The following is a 15,921-nucleotide window of genomic DNA, read 5'->3' as shown; positions in this document are numbered from 1 at the left end:
CCGGACTGGACTAACGGGCCTCTCTCTCCTCTTCTCCCCGCAGAGGCGGAGACCCGGCAGCGGCTGCTGCGCACCGTCAAGAAGGAGGTGGGTGCGGGACCCTCGGGAGCAGCCCCCGACCCCCGGCCCGGTGCCCCGCGGGGACCTCCCCGTGGGAAGCCCCGGGCCCGCCCGCCCGCGGCATCCCGGGCTCCCTCTGCTGCTGACGCGGGTTAAACACCCCCCCAAAAAAAATCCCAGTCCCCACCGGGGCCGAGAGCCCACCCCGGGGCTATCAGCCCACCCGGGCGCGGCTGCGAGTCCCGGCGGGCGGAGGAGCATCCCTGCGGCGTCAGTGCCCGGCATCCCAGCGCCCCGCATCCTGGGAAAATCGCCTCTGCCTGGGCGCAGAGCACACCACAACTTGGGATTTTCCGCAGGGAAAAAGGGGCGACTCCCGGTGCTGCATCCTTCCCTCGGGAGCGGGGATGGGACGAGCCCTCCCGGCAGGGCGGCGGGTGCTGGGGACCCTGGCCGGGATAAAGGGGGGTGGACACGTGTGTGCCCAGTGCAGCGTGATGGCATTTTGCATCTCCATCTGCTCCCTCTTCTCAGTCATCTCTAACTCTGGTAGTTTAGACCGTGTTTTATGCTGGGCTGCCTCGAGCTCCTCCGCCAGCGCAGAGCTCCGTGTTTATCCCCTGTGGTGTTACCCCGAGAGCCCACAGTACGTCCAGGAGCCGAGTCCTGTCCTGTGCTGGAGCGCTGGGTCACCGGGAGCAGTTGTCACCTCCTGCCCGTGATCTGTCCCTGCAGGTCATCCTCCCGGGATACCGGAGAGGGGATGAGTGATGTTTTGTTTCTGCTTTTATGAGCATCTCAATACCCACCCTAGGGGCTCCGGGAAGTGGAAGACACTGCTCGGGGTCATGTGAACCAGACCTGTGGGTGGTGGGTCTGGGGAAGGTGACAGTGTTGTTCATCCAGACCACTTCGCACCTTTAATCCTCTGCCGGGTGTGGTGCTAAGGAATACTACCCGTTGCCTGGGCAACGGCTATTAAAGCAGGAAAAGGGTATGACATTTATTTAGCGTCGAGGATGGAGCTGCCATCTCATTATTACTGTCTGTGGCTGCTCCTGAGCGCAGAGACACAACGGCCTGAGCGTCGGCTGCCGCTGGGGGTGGGAGATGAGGGCTGTGCTCCCAGCTGGGAGCTTCTTCCAGAGCCCACTGTGCCTCTGTGGGCTCTCGCTGCCCGTGAGCATCTCACGTGCTGGCCTTCAGTGCCCGGCTTCCCTCCCTCCCAGGGCCGTGTGCTGGGAGAAGGTGCAGCTCGTGCCTCAGGGAGCAGAGCTGGGCTTGTGACATGCCCTTCCCACGGGCATTTGGGGAGGTAAACGTGGGTTTGGTGAGTTGTTAGTAAAGCCTGAAGGAGGGAGGGGTGCATGGGGAAAGCCCTTCTGCCCTGGTGCTGTGGTGGGGTTGTTTGACACACTCTGGGATCTCTCCAGCAGCCCATTAGTGCTCATACAGAGTACAGACTTTTTCCTGCTGGTCCCATCACTCTGGGCTCCACCTTGGGATGTTGGTGTGGACGTGGGTTCTCTGCCTACACAGGTACCACATGGTTAACCTTTCTTTGGGGGTTTCTCCTTGCCTGGTGTCCACAGCCACACAGGTGGGGAAATTCCACAGGGGACCTATGCTCTGTGCTCTCCACCTGGGCTTTGTTCTGGTAGGAATGAAAAAAACCTGGGGAAACATGATCCTGTAAATTATGTAATTAATTATTTAGCAGCATCTCTGAAACTGGGAGCAGGTGGGACATTCTTGTGTCTGTTGCTCCCTGCTCATTAGGCTTGTTTTGCTCATGCTTTTGGTTTTTCTTCCTCTCCTAGCCTGACCCCACATTAAGTCAGGAGCTTGTGCAGACTCCAAGGAGCAGTAGAAAGGACCAACTGCAGAAACCTCTGGGTTTTTTTCCCACTCCCAGAATTTTTACCTTTCGCAAACCTGTGTGTTCTCATGTTGCTAGACCATGTCTGGTTTTGCTTCAGTCATGACTCTCTGTGAGCTGCTGGGGCCCTCAGTGCAGGTGATCTCTGCTGAGACAGGGGACAGCCAGGGATCATCCTTGGGGAGCTGTGCCACATCTGTCATCCCAGTGCCATAACTGAGTGAGTAAAACACTGGGAAGGCGAGGTCTGATCTGAGCAGGGAGATGATAAACAGTAAACTGACATTACCCAGAGCACTGGGTGAGCCAGCAGCCCTCGGTATTGGGCTGTTGCCATGGTTAATGCATTTTATTTTGAAGCAGTCCTGCGCTGCAGTGGATGTACATGTTGAGATGAGTTGTGTTATCTCTCACTGTCTCCTTCCTCTCCCCCTTCCCATATGGTCACAGTAAATCAAACTAAGCCCGGAAGCTGCAGAATTGACTATTTGTCAGCAGGCTGCAAGGAAGGGAGAGAAGACTGACTTTGTAAGGAATCCTGTTTCCTGTTATGCAGTGTAAGAAGCATAACCAATATTCTCTGATTTTTTTTTTTTTTTTAGAGCTTTTATCAGATGGAATGAGGCTTCTTTACAAACCAAGAGCCTGAAATACCCAGGCTTGAAGGGGTTTGGGTTTTCAACTACAAATATTCTCATTGAGCCTGTGCTCCTCCTCTTCTTTTACAAGTTTCATTTTTAATAGAGGAGGTCTATTTTTAACTGCCTCCAGGTAATTGCATTGCACAGAGGAGTGGGTGGGGAAGCAGGTGTTACCTGTGCAATACACCTGTACTGTGTGTGCCTGGAAAATGATTTGAGTGAAAAGCTGAATGGAATATGAAAGTAAACAGTCATCTTGGTTATTCTTCTGCAAAAACTTAGTTTATGTTTAACTTGCCACTCAGCAAGCAGCTTTAGTTCTTTACTTGTCAGAAACTGCTGAGCTTGGATTGAACATTTTGCTGCCTGTTCTTAGAATTCTTTTAAAAATTGTATTTGACCACAGCCTGTTTGTCTTCCATCAGATGTATTGTTTGTTTTTAATAGCTTGAATGGTTGTCACTGTGTAGCTGTTGACTAATTCCTTCATCATGTATCATGGGGACAACAGTGAGTCTCTTCCTCCCACCCTTTAAATGAAGCCCCCGCTTCGCAACCACATTGCCTGGTTTGTGGCTAAATAACACAAATCACTGGTAAGAGCAATATTTTTGCAGCTTGGGTTTGTTTTTCTATGTGCCCGTGGTTCCAAAATAGGAGATTGCGGGTGTCAGTGCCAGCTATTTCATTCTGGATTGGTAGAAAATTGTAAATTAATTTAACGCTACTAGGATTTGAAAAATTAATGTTGAGAGCTTTAAGTGTTCTCAAGGCCAGTTCATGGAAAAAAAAAGAAAAAGGCTTTTGTGTAGCTGTCAAAAGTGCTCAGGCAAGATGGAGATGAGGATGAAATGAGGATGATGAGCTGCAGGTTGGTAGTGAAAGCTGCTGTTTGCAGAGGGACCTTCTGATGTCTCCCAAGCACCCAGGGCAATCCTCTTCAGCTGTTCCTGAACCAGGAGTACTCAGACATCCTTCATGCAGCATTTCTGGATTGCCTGCTTCGATCTGCTCTGAAGAGCATCACTGATCACTGGGGACCATTTCCTCTCCTTTTAAAGATAAAAGCAAAGGGGTGCACGAGTGCTCTCATGCTCCAGAAACCCCTGGCTGGATCCTTCATCCCCAGAGCAGGTTTTGTGCTGCTCTTTCCCCTTCCTCACATCTCCCTTCTCAGTCCATATGCCTCAGTCCTCCTTCCTCCCCACCCAACCTCCCCTCTCTGCTGCCAAAATATCATCCCCTCCCCTCCTGGTGTCCTGGCCGTTGCCATGGAAATACCTGGGTTTGCACAGATTCAGGACTTCATGGCAATTTGGAGCTGGAAGTTGCACTTGATTTTGATACGAATAGTGTCAATGTTTTGCCATGTTTAATTGAATCCAAAAAGCTTGTCAAGGTGACATCATCTGGGAAAACAGGAGCCTTGGGATGAGAGCGGAACAGGGCAAAGCTTCGAGGTCAGGTGCTGGAAACACAGAAATGACTAAAGTTTTCCTTAAATGTTTCCTTAAATGTCTGTATTGAGCATTTACAGCAAGCAGTGCCGGCAGTGCCAACAGATGGCTTGGAAATGTGTGTTTGACAAGCACAACAGGAATAGAACCAGCTATAACATGATCTTAGTGAGCTTAAATTAGTGTTGTAAGCATGGATTTTTTGGCCAAAAGTTGATGCCCTATGAAGAAAACATGGTGCAAAACACTATCAGGAAATACCCATCTCTGGGATCATTCCTGTGTCCCCCAGAGTGCATTGTTACCTTATGGATCCTTCCATTAATAGCTTTTAAATTCACTTTCCAGCAAACTGCCCAAATATTCAGAGTTCTTCTCCCCCTTCCCCTCCAAGGAGCCTCATCCCAATCCCCAGCCGTGAGCACACGCTGTGCCTGGGGAAGGCCTGGCCTGGAAATCCCATGTGTGTCACGTGGAGGGTCCCTCAGCTGCAGAAGGTGCTATGTTTTATTCAGCAAGCAGTGATAAATAATTAAATAAGACTTTTAGAAAAGCCAAAGGTTTCCGTGGGTAGGACTGCGATCGATGTTTCTGTGGCAGCGAGAACAGGGAGCTGCCAAATGGCTTTGAAGGCAAGTGCCTGGTGCCCTCAGAGCTGTCCCCAAGCTGTCCTCCCATGCCAGGGGGACATCAAAATGTCTGGTGAGAGCCCTCAGATCTCTGGGTATGAATAGTGCATGTGCTCTGCAGCTGGGGGTGTTTTAACTGATCAGAGCCCAATTAATTTGGATTATTTAGTGGTCAGCCAGTAAACTCTTAGAAAAGTGCCAGAGTGTGGCTGCAACTCGTGATGTTGCTGAGCAGTGTGTATGGCACCTGCCTTTGGATAATCAGGGTGTTTGTTGCTGGATAGATAAGAAACATGGTAACGCATCAGAAATGTGGAATCTTTCAACACTGTTTGATAATGTGAATTTTATAAACAAGTCTGCTGAAAAAAGATATTGTAGCAACAAGACAGGCAACAGGCAGATGTTTCATTTTCAAATGAGAAGATAAATCTGGTTGATGAGAGGTTTTGGTCTGAAAAGTTCTGCTTTAGCTGAAAAAGTGGTTTTTGGCTCCAGCATGAGTGGCGTGATCCAATGTCCCGGAATTTCCATCTCCCATTCCCAGCACACAGAGACTTCTGTGGGTGCTGGGGTGGGCAGTCCAGAAGGACCTGGGGTCTGGGGTAATGTTTTCATGTCTTGGAGCTGGAAAGAGATTCTGCTCTTGCTCTGCCTGAACCGCCTTTGGCACACCCAACCAAACCAGGCTTGTGCCCCTGCTGGGAGGTGTTCACCTGTGGTGCAGGGGAATTGTGTTTGTCACGTACATCTAAAGTGATCCTCCAGCATTTTATAACACCTGAGAAGTGACAGTGCTGCAGTGCTACAGGGACACATCTTGTGCAGAGTATGGGGAGCTGCTTCCTGTGGAGCTTAACCAGAGCCTGTTCCTGGAAAGGGACCTTGGTTCAGAGAAGCAATTACAGCAATGCTCAGATTACAGCAGGGGCTGCCCACGAGGACTTGTTGCGCCAAAACTGACGTGGAAAATGGGATTTTAAGTGTGAGAATTAACTTCCAAACACATAATTAAAGCAGCACTTACGCTGTGATGAGAACGAGAAAACTCCAGCTCAGGAAAGAATTTGAAAATGAAAGCAAACCAAGTTTAAAGCCTGAATCATCAATAGGTTGGGATTTTTTTTTTTACTGTTGTTGTTTTGGTTTGGTTTGGTTTTTTTTGTCTGTTTGAGGACCTGTCAGTTGAATCTGAGGTGGATTGAAGAGGAATATTGAGCCCAGCAGTGCTGGCTTAATGGGCTTGATGATATTGCAAGTCTTTTCCAACCTAAACAATCCCATGATTCTGAGGGGATACAGCCAGAGCAGCTTCTTGGCTCTGGTCTTGCATCTCCTCATCCCACCCAAGTCCTTGACGCCCTATGCAGAGGTGGCTGTTCAGAGGGAGCAGAAAACATTTTCCTCTCCACTCTGCTTTTTACTGTAAATCCTTTGTTTCAAGGATGTGGGTTACATGGACATTCAGCAGAAGGTCTTACCATGTCTGCCCAAAACAGATTGACAGCAGTTCCTAAAACCACACTTCTCTGAAGATGAACTCAATCACCAGAACACTTATTTTATTGTAGCTTTTATTTACATGAAGGGAAGACCCACTCCGAGGGCTGAAATCAGACCTGGATCTGCTTTCCCATTGCTTTGGCTTCAATGTCTGTCTGCTTTGCCACATTTTTTGCTCTGCCAGACGTTTTTTGGTGCTGGATCTGGTGACCAGGCCTGTGCATGGGAGCGTCACCAAGGCTGTACCTCAGAGCTCGCTGTTCTCAGCCTTTGGCAACGTGACCGAGCTTCACCTTGGAGCAGGACTGGGAAAAGGATCACACTGGGGACTCTGTTTGCATCTGGATTGCTGTAAACAATTTCACAGAGTTATGAGCATGGCCAAATATAGGGGAGGTGCTGTGCTCCCATAGAAATGACTTGATAACCAGCAAAAGGCTTTGCAAGAGGCATGACAGGAAAACAGTGACTGCAAACATCCCTGAATAGAAGGATGGCAGGAAAACAGTGACTGTAAACATCCCTGAATAGTTCTATAGGAAAAATTCAGCCAGGTAAAACAGTTGTGAGTCAATATTGCCTTAGACTAATTAAACCTGGAGTTCTTGGCTTGCTCTTGGTCCCTTGCACCTCGGTGGTGGCTGTAGCTGTGGTGATATTTGGCTTGTTCCAGCAGTGTAAATGACAGTGGGGCTGGGTGACAGGAAAACTGGACTGGGATGGACTGTATCCCTGGGAATTTCATAGCAGAGAGGTCTAAGTCTTCATCCATCACTGGGGTCTGGGGTTGCTGGATAGGTGAGGGATTTGGTTTCCTTTTTAAGGGAGAAAAAAGCAGTTAGTCAAATTAAATTCTAATAGCAGAGTTTGGGCTGGGATGGAGCTTCCCAGGGTGAGGGGAACAACAGGAGGGGCTGAGACCTCTGGGATCAGAAGCCTCCCTGGAGGAATGGGATGCAAGCTCAAATCCCTGGTCTGAAGGAGGTGCACCAGGATTCCTGCTGCCCCTAAGGAATGCCAGAACCTGGGCTCCTCTTAGTGCCTGTGGTTCTTGGATCTGGCTTTGGAGATGGGACACAGAGGAGAAAGAGTGGTTTTCCTTGTAGTTCAAACACTCACGTAAATCAGAGCAGGACCAGCTCAGGATTCAGCGATTCAGACTGTAGTGGTTCAGGTATTGTTGAGACTGGCCTGCCTTTGGTTGTGGCTTTGGATTATAAATTATTAATTAATGCTGTTGAGTTTGTGTGGACACCCTGTAGTGGTCCTGTCACCCTGCTGTGGTGTCTTGTCCTGTGCTCACAGCTGGAGCCAGGAGGGTTGTTTGTACTGCTGTGGAATACTTGATGAGATTCCCCTCGAGTTTACCTACAGCTAAATTATTAGTTGCTGTTTTAATTTCCTTTCTCATAAAAGAAGAGCAAACATCTCATTTCCCTAGGCTGGCATGAGATCCAGAGTGGGCAGCTTCATCTGTTGGGATTGTTCTGGCTGCAGTTGGAGAATTAGCATTAAAATGCTGGAATGCAGCACATTTAGAGGCTGTTCAAGTCTTCTGTGTGGAGGGAGCCAAGTGTGGCTGAGCTGTTCCCCATCCCCTCAGTGTCACAAACTCCTGGTGGATCTGGGAGCACATGGCAGATGGGACCCGTGGTGTTTGTGATCCCAGCTGGCTGTGGAGGGGTTTGGGTCCAGGTGGGAGAGTCCTTTGGCATCTGCAGACAACAGCATAGGAGGAGATCTGTTAGGGGTTTTGGGGTTCTCTGGCTTAGAATTGTCTTACAGACATGCCAGACGTGTCTGTTTATGGGCAAATGTAAGATTTTGTTGGAAAACTTTCCCTACATACTAAGAAAGTTAGAATCTCTTGATTCTACTCCCTGGAAGTGTTCAAGGCCTAGTTGGATGGGATCTGAAGCAACCTGGTCTAGTGGAAAGTGTCCCTGTCCATGGCAGGGGGTGGGAATGGATGAGTTTTAAAGTCCCTTCCAACTCAAACCATTCCATGATTCCTTATTCCATAATATCCCTTGTTTTCTGTTGCGAGGCCATGTCTGTCTGTCTGTCTCCTGCCTGCTGGGACTGGTGTTTGCATTTGTCACATGCCAGGTGAGTGCCCTTGTTGCAGTGCCCTTTCCACTTCTAGTCCTGCAGACTTATTTTTAGTGCGATAACCTCGGTCAACAGAGTGCATTTTTTTACTTTTAATGAGTAATTTTCCACTAAACTCTGCCTCTTGGAAGGTTTTTTGTTCATACCTCAAGCGTGCAGATGGTTTGTGCTGTGTTGGCACCAAGATGCCTGTTTGAAGCTGGAGTCCTGCTGTCCTGGATGCTCCACAGGCCCTGGACAGGCAGATGGTCACTGCCCTGGGGAAGGCCCTGGGCCGGTGTCACTGCAGGTGTTGTGTCAATATATTCAAATTTTGAACAAATATTTGAATATACTGCCTATTGGAATATTTCCTAATTTAATTTGAAGCTGATAAAGATATAACTCTGTGCATTGGTTCTCAAGTGTATTTGGGCGGGGGGGGTGTTTAAAATGCTGATATTAACAGTTTTGCCATGAGGGTACATTTAATATCTGTGCATTGTTGTTTTCTGGTGGATCAGTTGATATGTGAGAGGGAAGTGCCATGTCCTGCTGACAGAGGAGGCTCAGCCTGGCTGGGTGAAGGCCATGAGCCATCTGGACAAGGAGAGCTCAGCCAGCTGGGAGAGCCAAATTTTGGGGAATCTCTGAGGGCCCCAAGACGTGCCTTGCCAGACCTCCCTTCCAGGGCTGCCCCGAGGGGGTGGTCGGTGAGGGGTCCTGAGTTGGTTGAGGTTTCAGAAGGGGGGACTGGCATGTCTTTGAGGGACATGTGGAATGTCAGGTGGGAGGAAAAGGAGCAACTCTGGTGTTCACCTGGGCTCTGATGCTGGTGCTTCCCATCCCTAATCCACCACGGCTGCCGAGGTCAAGGGATGTGTGGGAGAGAGGGATCCTTTCCTCTTGCTGGGACTTTGCTCTGCCCCTGTTTCTGTTTTGCAGTGTTTCTTCTGTTGAAGTTTAAAATTAAACGCTGGAGCTGGGAAGCTGAGTGAGGAATGCAGCTGCCCCTTCCCTGGTGCTCAGCACGGGGCACCGGGATGAGGGGAAAACTGTACGTGAGGTGTGAGGAAGGAGCACCAGGAGGTGCCCTGACCAGGGACAGCTGCAGTTTTGAGATACAGTAAAGCTTTTTTGGGGTCCCTGGAAGCAGAGCTTGCCACCCCTGGGATGTTCCTGCAGCTGGAGTCACTGCTCTGAGCGCAGTCGGGATGTGGGAGCTGCAGGAGCTGGAACAGGCTGTGCCAAGGGGGATTTCCCAGTGCTCTGAGCCACCTCCAGTCCTGAGGTCCACATCTCAGTGACATTCCTTGCTGTGACTTCCTGACTCACTGTCAGCTCATCTGTGCTCACGCTTGGGCTCCGTTAGTCACCCGATAGGGAGCAGGGCTGGGAGCTTTGAACCTGATGGCTCTGACACACAGAGGAGCTTTGGCTTCAGAGAGGACTTTTTCCTTAATCCGTACCCGTAAAGGATTTCCTTTATTGAGCTGTTAACTGTGCATAATTGACCTTGATTATATCTTGCAAAGGAGTTTAATTCCCCAAATGATGCTATTAAAGGTCTCTCATACCTCCAAGGTTTGCTTGGCCAAGTCCTGACCTGCTGTTTTTCCCTCCTCCCTGTGCCTTCAGAGGGAACACCTTGCTAAGCAGAGCCTCCCTTATGCACACAGCACTGGGAACCCTCTCCCCAGTGGTTTCTGAAACCAGGGAGTGAAAAGCAAAGTGTTATAGAGGCACTGGAAAGGAGATCTGGGCATGCTGGCATCTCTGTGTTAAACAGGAAAAATGGTTGGGAACTGAACATTTTAAGGAGCAAAGATTGAGCTGGACTTCTGCTAATTTCAGCTGGATTAGGGAGGGTGCAGCTGGGGATGAAGTCACTACCTCTGTACTCCCCTTACCTGGCAGGTCTGACCTCCTGTCTTCTCTTTGCAAAAATTATCCTCCTAATTTATGTGGGTTCCTATTTATTTTCATCCCCTAATCGTGCCCCTGATGTGCACCAGTGCCAGTTTCCTTTTGATCAGCTGCACTGCAGTGAGAGTCAGTGAGGGCAGAGCTGCTGGCATTGCCATGCAAATGACATTCTTGGGCACAGCTGGTGCCAGGTGATCCCTGAATTAGGCATTGATGGATAGTTACAGTCATTTGGGACAGCCATGTCACATGAAATTTGTCGAATAAAATGAAGGAATGAAAAATACTGTAAGAGCATTAAATATGAGATTTGCTTGCCCTTTATTAGAAGGCTTTTATCTAAACGATGCTCAATTCCTGTAGTTAATTCTCTGCTCATCGTTTTTGTATTTTGAAGTTTCTCAGAAGCGAAACAACCCTTTTTTTATACCTGACTTTTCGAAACAGCTGGTGATGCTCAGCAGGCAGAGCTGCACTGATCCTCCATGAGACCCCCTGTACCACTGGAAAAATCAGGGAGCAGAGGTGGTTTCTGAGTGCCCACCCCACCACAGGTCTCCTTGTGCTGGTCCATGGCTGAAATTCCATGTTTTCTCCATGTGCCTCTGTGCCACAGGTGAAGCAGATCATGGAGGAGGCAGTGACGAGGAAGTTTGTGCACGAGGACAGCAGCCACATCATCTCCTTCTGCGGTGAGTGTCCGACAGCAGGACGCTGATCTGGGCTGGGGCTGGAGCACCCTCTTGGTGCTGGGCTTTCCCTGCTGTGCCATGTACCATTCCTGGGAACACGGTCCAACTCCGGGGAGTGGTGCTGGGGAGGGGTTGGTGCCACCGGGTGAGTTGTTCTGGCAGCAGTCAGAGTCCCTGAGGCCTTTGCCCTGTGCCTAAAATATACTGAGATGTGTCAAGAGGGAGGGTTGCTGGCGGTGTGTGCAGCCACTTAGGAAGTACTAGAAATAATATTTTATTTTTAAATTCCCTGGAGAATTGATTCAACTGAAAGTCTGTCAAGTCCAAATATTTCTTTGCTATGATGGAATAGGAATTTATGGAAAGGAGTCTGCAGTCTGCCAGGGTGCGGGAGCAGAGAGGCTGGAGGCTGATAGAGAATTTTAGATGGAGTTTGTGGAAGATTTGCTCTGATACTGGACTGGTTTGGGGCTTGTTTTCTGGCAACTGTGCTTTTTACTAACCTGCTTTTCTACCTATTTTCTTCCTACTGGTATAAAAATTTTGTAAATGTGGAAGTGTTTCAGAATCGATCCATCAATACCTTGGCAAAGAGGTCTGTAAAAGTCTCCCTGAAGAGCTGTTGGCTTTGGGCTGTGAGATGTGCTGGGGGCCTCTGAGCAAGGACTGGGGAGCAGGAGAGGAGTAGTTGTATCTCAAAGGTAGTGGGGAACAGGACAGAAGCAGCCTTATTCCAGGTGGAATGTGTCACAGGTTTGGTCATCGGAGAGACTTTGCAATCAGGATGGCAAAATTAGATTGTTTCTGTTCTTTTGGCCCCCCTGTGCCACTCTGTCAACCACTCAAAGTGGAGAATGTGTGACTGGGACAGTCAGTGCCCAGGAAAGGCAGCTTCAGGTGTCCAGTCTGCCACATGGCAGCGTTTGTAGAAGTGGGGGGGACCTGGCTGGTAGACTGGGGGTATCTGATGAATTTCAAACTAATTTGAAACTAATTAGCGTACTGTGAGCAGGGCAAGCACTTCAGGCTGTTGGGTGAGTGAGGCTGGCGCATGGAACAGGAGCTCTGCTCTGACACCATGAGCCCTGGATTCCTGGGAAGTGGGGGAGCCTGTCTGGTGGCTGTGCCCATCTCCCGGCGGGGCTGTTGGCTGAGGTACAGCCACTGTGCCCACGTGCTGGGGCTGAGGGGCTGCTGCTGAGCAGGGGCTGCAGGCAGCGAGTGCAGGGAGCCTCACTCCTCCCTGTACAAAGAGCTCAAGGGCAGCTTGTTAATTTGGAGGCTGGGAAGAAAATGCCAGACGTGATGAGTCGCAGCTTTTGAAGGGGTTGCTCCAAGAAGGCTCGTGCAGCACTGTCACCATTGAACAGGATTGCAGCACCCACAGACTAAAAAGAACAAGAAGGGAGTGGTGAGGTCTCCTTTTCTGCCTTGGAGAGCAGAGGGGCTTCTGCCTTTTCCTGGCCTTGGACACTTCCAGGGATGGGGCAGCCACAGCTTCTCTGGGAAACCTGTGCCAGAGCCTCACCACCCTCACAGAGAAGAATTTCTTCCTAATATCTAACCTAAATTTGCCCTTTCAGTTTGAGCATATTCCCCCTTGCCCTGTCACTCCAGTTCCTGATGCACAGTCCCTCTCCATCTCCCTTGTACTCCCTTCAGATCCTGGAAGGTGCTGTGAGGTCTCCACACAAACTTTTCTTCTTCAGACTGATCAGCCCCAGCTCTCCCAGCCTGTCTCCACAGGGGAGGTGCTCCAGTCCCTGTATCAATTTTGTGTCCCCCCTCTGGATTTGCTCCACGAGCCTTTCTCCTTTCCTGCTGGGCCCCCCACATCAAAGACAGGAGCCAGTTCCCAGCCCTTTGTGTGGCATCGAAAGAGCAGAGCAGACTCCCAGGTGTGACTCATTCCCTGCTGTTCTGTGCAGCACGAGGGGATTATTTATAGGCTCCTGCGACATGGAGCTGAGGCATCCAGGCACGAAGGGCTCGTTGGTCCCTCCTGGCTCCTTAATGCTGCTGCCGCCCTTTCCTGGCTGCTGGTGTCTCCTCTCCTGCTCTGGCTGCAGTTCCTCTCTCATTTGAATGGAACGTGCACCTTCCTCGGTGTTGTGGCTCTCCAGGAGCCTGGTGAGCTTATAAATAACCTTTTTCCCTGCCAAGCAGAGCGTGCTGCAAGCCTGGCTCTGGCTGCCAGAGCTGCCCTTTTCCCCAGAGAGGGCTGCCTTCCTCACGGAGCCCTCCCCACCCTCTGCGTGGCCAGTGTACTGCAAACCCCTCCGGGTGGAACCAGTGGTGTGGCAGGAAAGGGCAGCAGCCCCTGGCCCCCCCATTCTCCTGCAAGCAGGGGTTTGGAGCAGACAAACACGAGTTGGCATCTGTCAGTCTGGGCTGCCCTGGGAGGCTGATGGAGGACTGGGAGCAGGGCTGGGGGCTGGTGTGAGCCGAGGGTTTGGTGTCCACATCAATGCTGAGTCTGCTCAGCCAGAGGGGTTTGAATCACACCAGTGATCTGGGGAACTCAGAAGTACCTTTAGATGTCTTTTGCCAGGAATCAAAGCTCCCACTTTACCTGGGCGTAGCTGCACAGAGCTTCTGCATCACATGGCTCTGCTGCAGATTTTATCCTGAGGGATGGGGAGAATCTCTTCAGAGTGTGTTTGGTGGTGACAGAAGTTATGAACTGAGCTCAGAAACTCATGTTTTTAGGGTTAAAAAACCTACCATTATCCCTGGATTTAGCACGGACAAGGTGCTCTTAGCGTGTGTGCTCCAGCCTTGGAGCCCCTGGGAGGGCACAGGGAGAGTTGTAGGTCCGTGTGATTTTCCAGTGCTTTGATCATCCTGTGTAATCAGTCTGTGTTTGGCACTAGACATCCATCCGGAGCCCTCCCAAGGGGTTTGGGAAGCAGGTTGCTGGTGGAGCCTGTGCCTGTGCACATATTTCTGTGGAGTCATTGCAAGCTGCTGGTATTGCCCGGGGTTTATCCCTGGGTTTCTCTATTCCTTTCAGTTTTTCAGGAAAAATGTTTGTGTGAACACTGAGATTTTTTGGGGAGAAAATTGCCCCATTTCCTGTGCTACTTTAGAAACCCTCAGTGTGCCTGAGCTTTTTCCTTGCTTGGACCATCCCAGCACAGGGAGTGAAATATCCTGTTCCAGCCATGCCCTCAGGCTGGGCTGAAGGGAAAACTTCAAGGAGTTGTTTGGTTTCTCCACAGTCTACAGGAAACCCGGGAGGAGAGTGTCAGTCTGTGTCTGCACAGGAATTAGCTTATCTGCAGCATGTGTTGTTAGTTGTCCCATGCCTGACAAGGGTGTTTTCCTGAAGGCCAGGAGGGAACGCCTCTGCTTTCAAATATATTGTCGGAGAAGCTTTAGGAGGTTGTGGCTGCTCCCTCCCTGGAAGTGTTCAAGTCCAGGTTGGATGGGGCTTGGTGCAACCTGGGCTAGTGGGAGGTGTCTTGATGCAAGGTCCCTCCCTGTCTTCCTTGAAGCCTCTTCAGACCCTGGAAGGTGCTGTGAGGTCTCCACACAACTTTCTCTTCTCTGGGCTGAACTGAACAGCCCCAGCATTCCCAGCCTGTGTCCATGGGGAAGGTGCTCTAGTGAGGTCTGTGCTCTGTTGCAGCTGCCGTGGAATCCTGTGTCCTGCACGGCCTGAAGCGGAGGGCAGCCGGGTTCCTGCGCAGCAACAAGATCGCAGCGCTGTTCATGAAGGTGGGAAGAGCTTCCCTCTGGCAGAGGAGCTCTGCAAGAAGGTGCAAGACCTGGAGCAGCTCATTGAGAACGCGTAAGGCACTGGCATTGCTGTCAGTCCTCTGGTCACTCGTGTTTTGGGATGAGGGTGTGGTTTGGGTATGGCTGGGGATTGCAACGTCCAACTTGAGCCTCAACACGGGGTATTGCTCCTTCAATGGAGCAGTGTCTTGCCCTGGGACTTTTCTGTCTTGAACAAACTGGTTGCTTTCCTAGGAGACTGAGTTATGCCTGTGGTTTAAGCAGGGGCGGGCAAGTTCTTATCCCTCTGCCCCTTCTCTTGTGCCTCAGGGACAGCTGTGTGTGTTGCTCCTGAGCAGTCATGGTTTATGGGCCAGTTCACTAAGTCAGCTGGAACCACATTTGCTCTGTCTCAGCGTGCAGGGCTTGAACCTGCAGTAACTCAACTGCTGTTTGAGGGCGGCTCGCTCATCCTTGGACAGGAACGAGGGAGATGGATGGAGCAGCTACCTGGGGCAGGAGTTTTATGCTATCCTAAGATGAGCTGCTCTGCCTGTGAACTGCTGTCCTCAGACACATGTGGAAAAGTGTGTGGGCTGGAGGCCTCTGCTGAGGGAGAGGCTCGTTTTGGGGATGTCTTTACAGTGGAAAACTAATTTAGTAAATCTGGTTCCAAATGCAGGTGTGGCCTTCTGGAGCAGGGGATGGGATAGATGCAGGGAGCATCTCCAGGGCCCTCTCCCAGGCAGTTCCCTGAGCTCCCCCAGCACCACCAAAACCCTGACCTTGTGCCCCCTGAGGTGTGGGAGTGCCCTGGGCTCCTGCAGAGTTCAGGGACGAGCCAGTGATGATGTTGTCTCTTGTCTTGCACCTCTAAAGGCGAAACCAAGTCCAGGGCATCCCAGAGAACGTGCGCAAGGTGCCGAAGCTGCCCAACCTGTCTCCTCAGGCCATCAAGCACCTCTGGATCCGCACAGCACTCTTCGAAAAGGTCTTGGATAAAATCGTGCACTACTTGGTAGAGAACAGCAGGTGAGTGCAGGCACAGACCACCCGTTTACCTGTCCCAGGTCACTGCCAGCATCTGCCCCTTTGATGGCACTGGGGGCATTGCTGTCTGAGCTGTGTCCAAGTGGGCCAGAGAAGTCCCTGGATGGGACAGGCCCATTGTGTCACTCAGTGCCCATCATGGGGACTCAGATAGACACCCTGCTGCTGGTGGCCACTGTGCACTCCCTAAAATAAAGATAGGCCACACTTGCCCTGCTGGTGTTTGGGTTGTCAGGGGCTGTATTGTCTTTGTCCTCTGGGATCTCTATGCTG

At 50.7% G+C, this 15,921-nt stretch overlaps 1 protein-coding gene across 1 annotated transcript in view; it reads left to right on the top strand.

Moving 5' to 3' along the window:
* SGSM1 (small G protein signaling modulator 1) overlaps positions 1-15,921 on the top strand; it is a 38,943-nt gene that overhangs the window by 112 nt on the left and 22,910 nt on the right. The window contains 5 exon segments of the mRNA XM_050318360.1: positions 44-87; positions 10,803-10,878; positions 14,510-14,596; positions 14,599-14,671; positions 15,478-15,630. Of these exon segments, the coding sequence (XP_050174317.1) occupies positions 44-87; positions 10,803-10,878; positions 14,510-14,596; positions 14,599-14,671; positions 15,478-15,630 (433 nt within the window).

This window comes from Myiozetetes cayanensis, unplaced genomic scaffold, assembly GCF_022539395.1.
Source record: "Myiozetetes cayanensis isolate MyiCay16 unplaced genomic scaffold, myiCay2020 scf21, whole genome shotgun sequence".
In the NCBI taxonomy this organism is placed as follows: Eukaryota; Metazoa; Chordata; class Aves; order Passeriformes; family Tyrannidae; genus Myiozetetes; species Myiozetetes cayanensis.
Note: the sequence above shows the minus strand (reverse complement) of the source record. Positions and strands in the feature narration are given on the sequence as shown.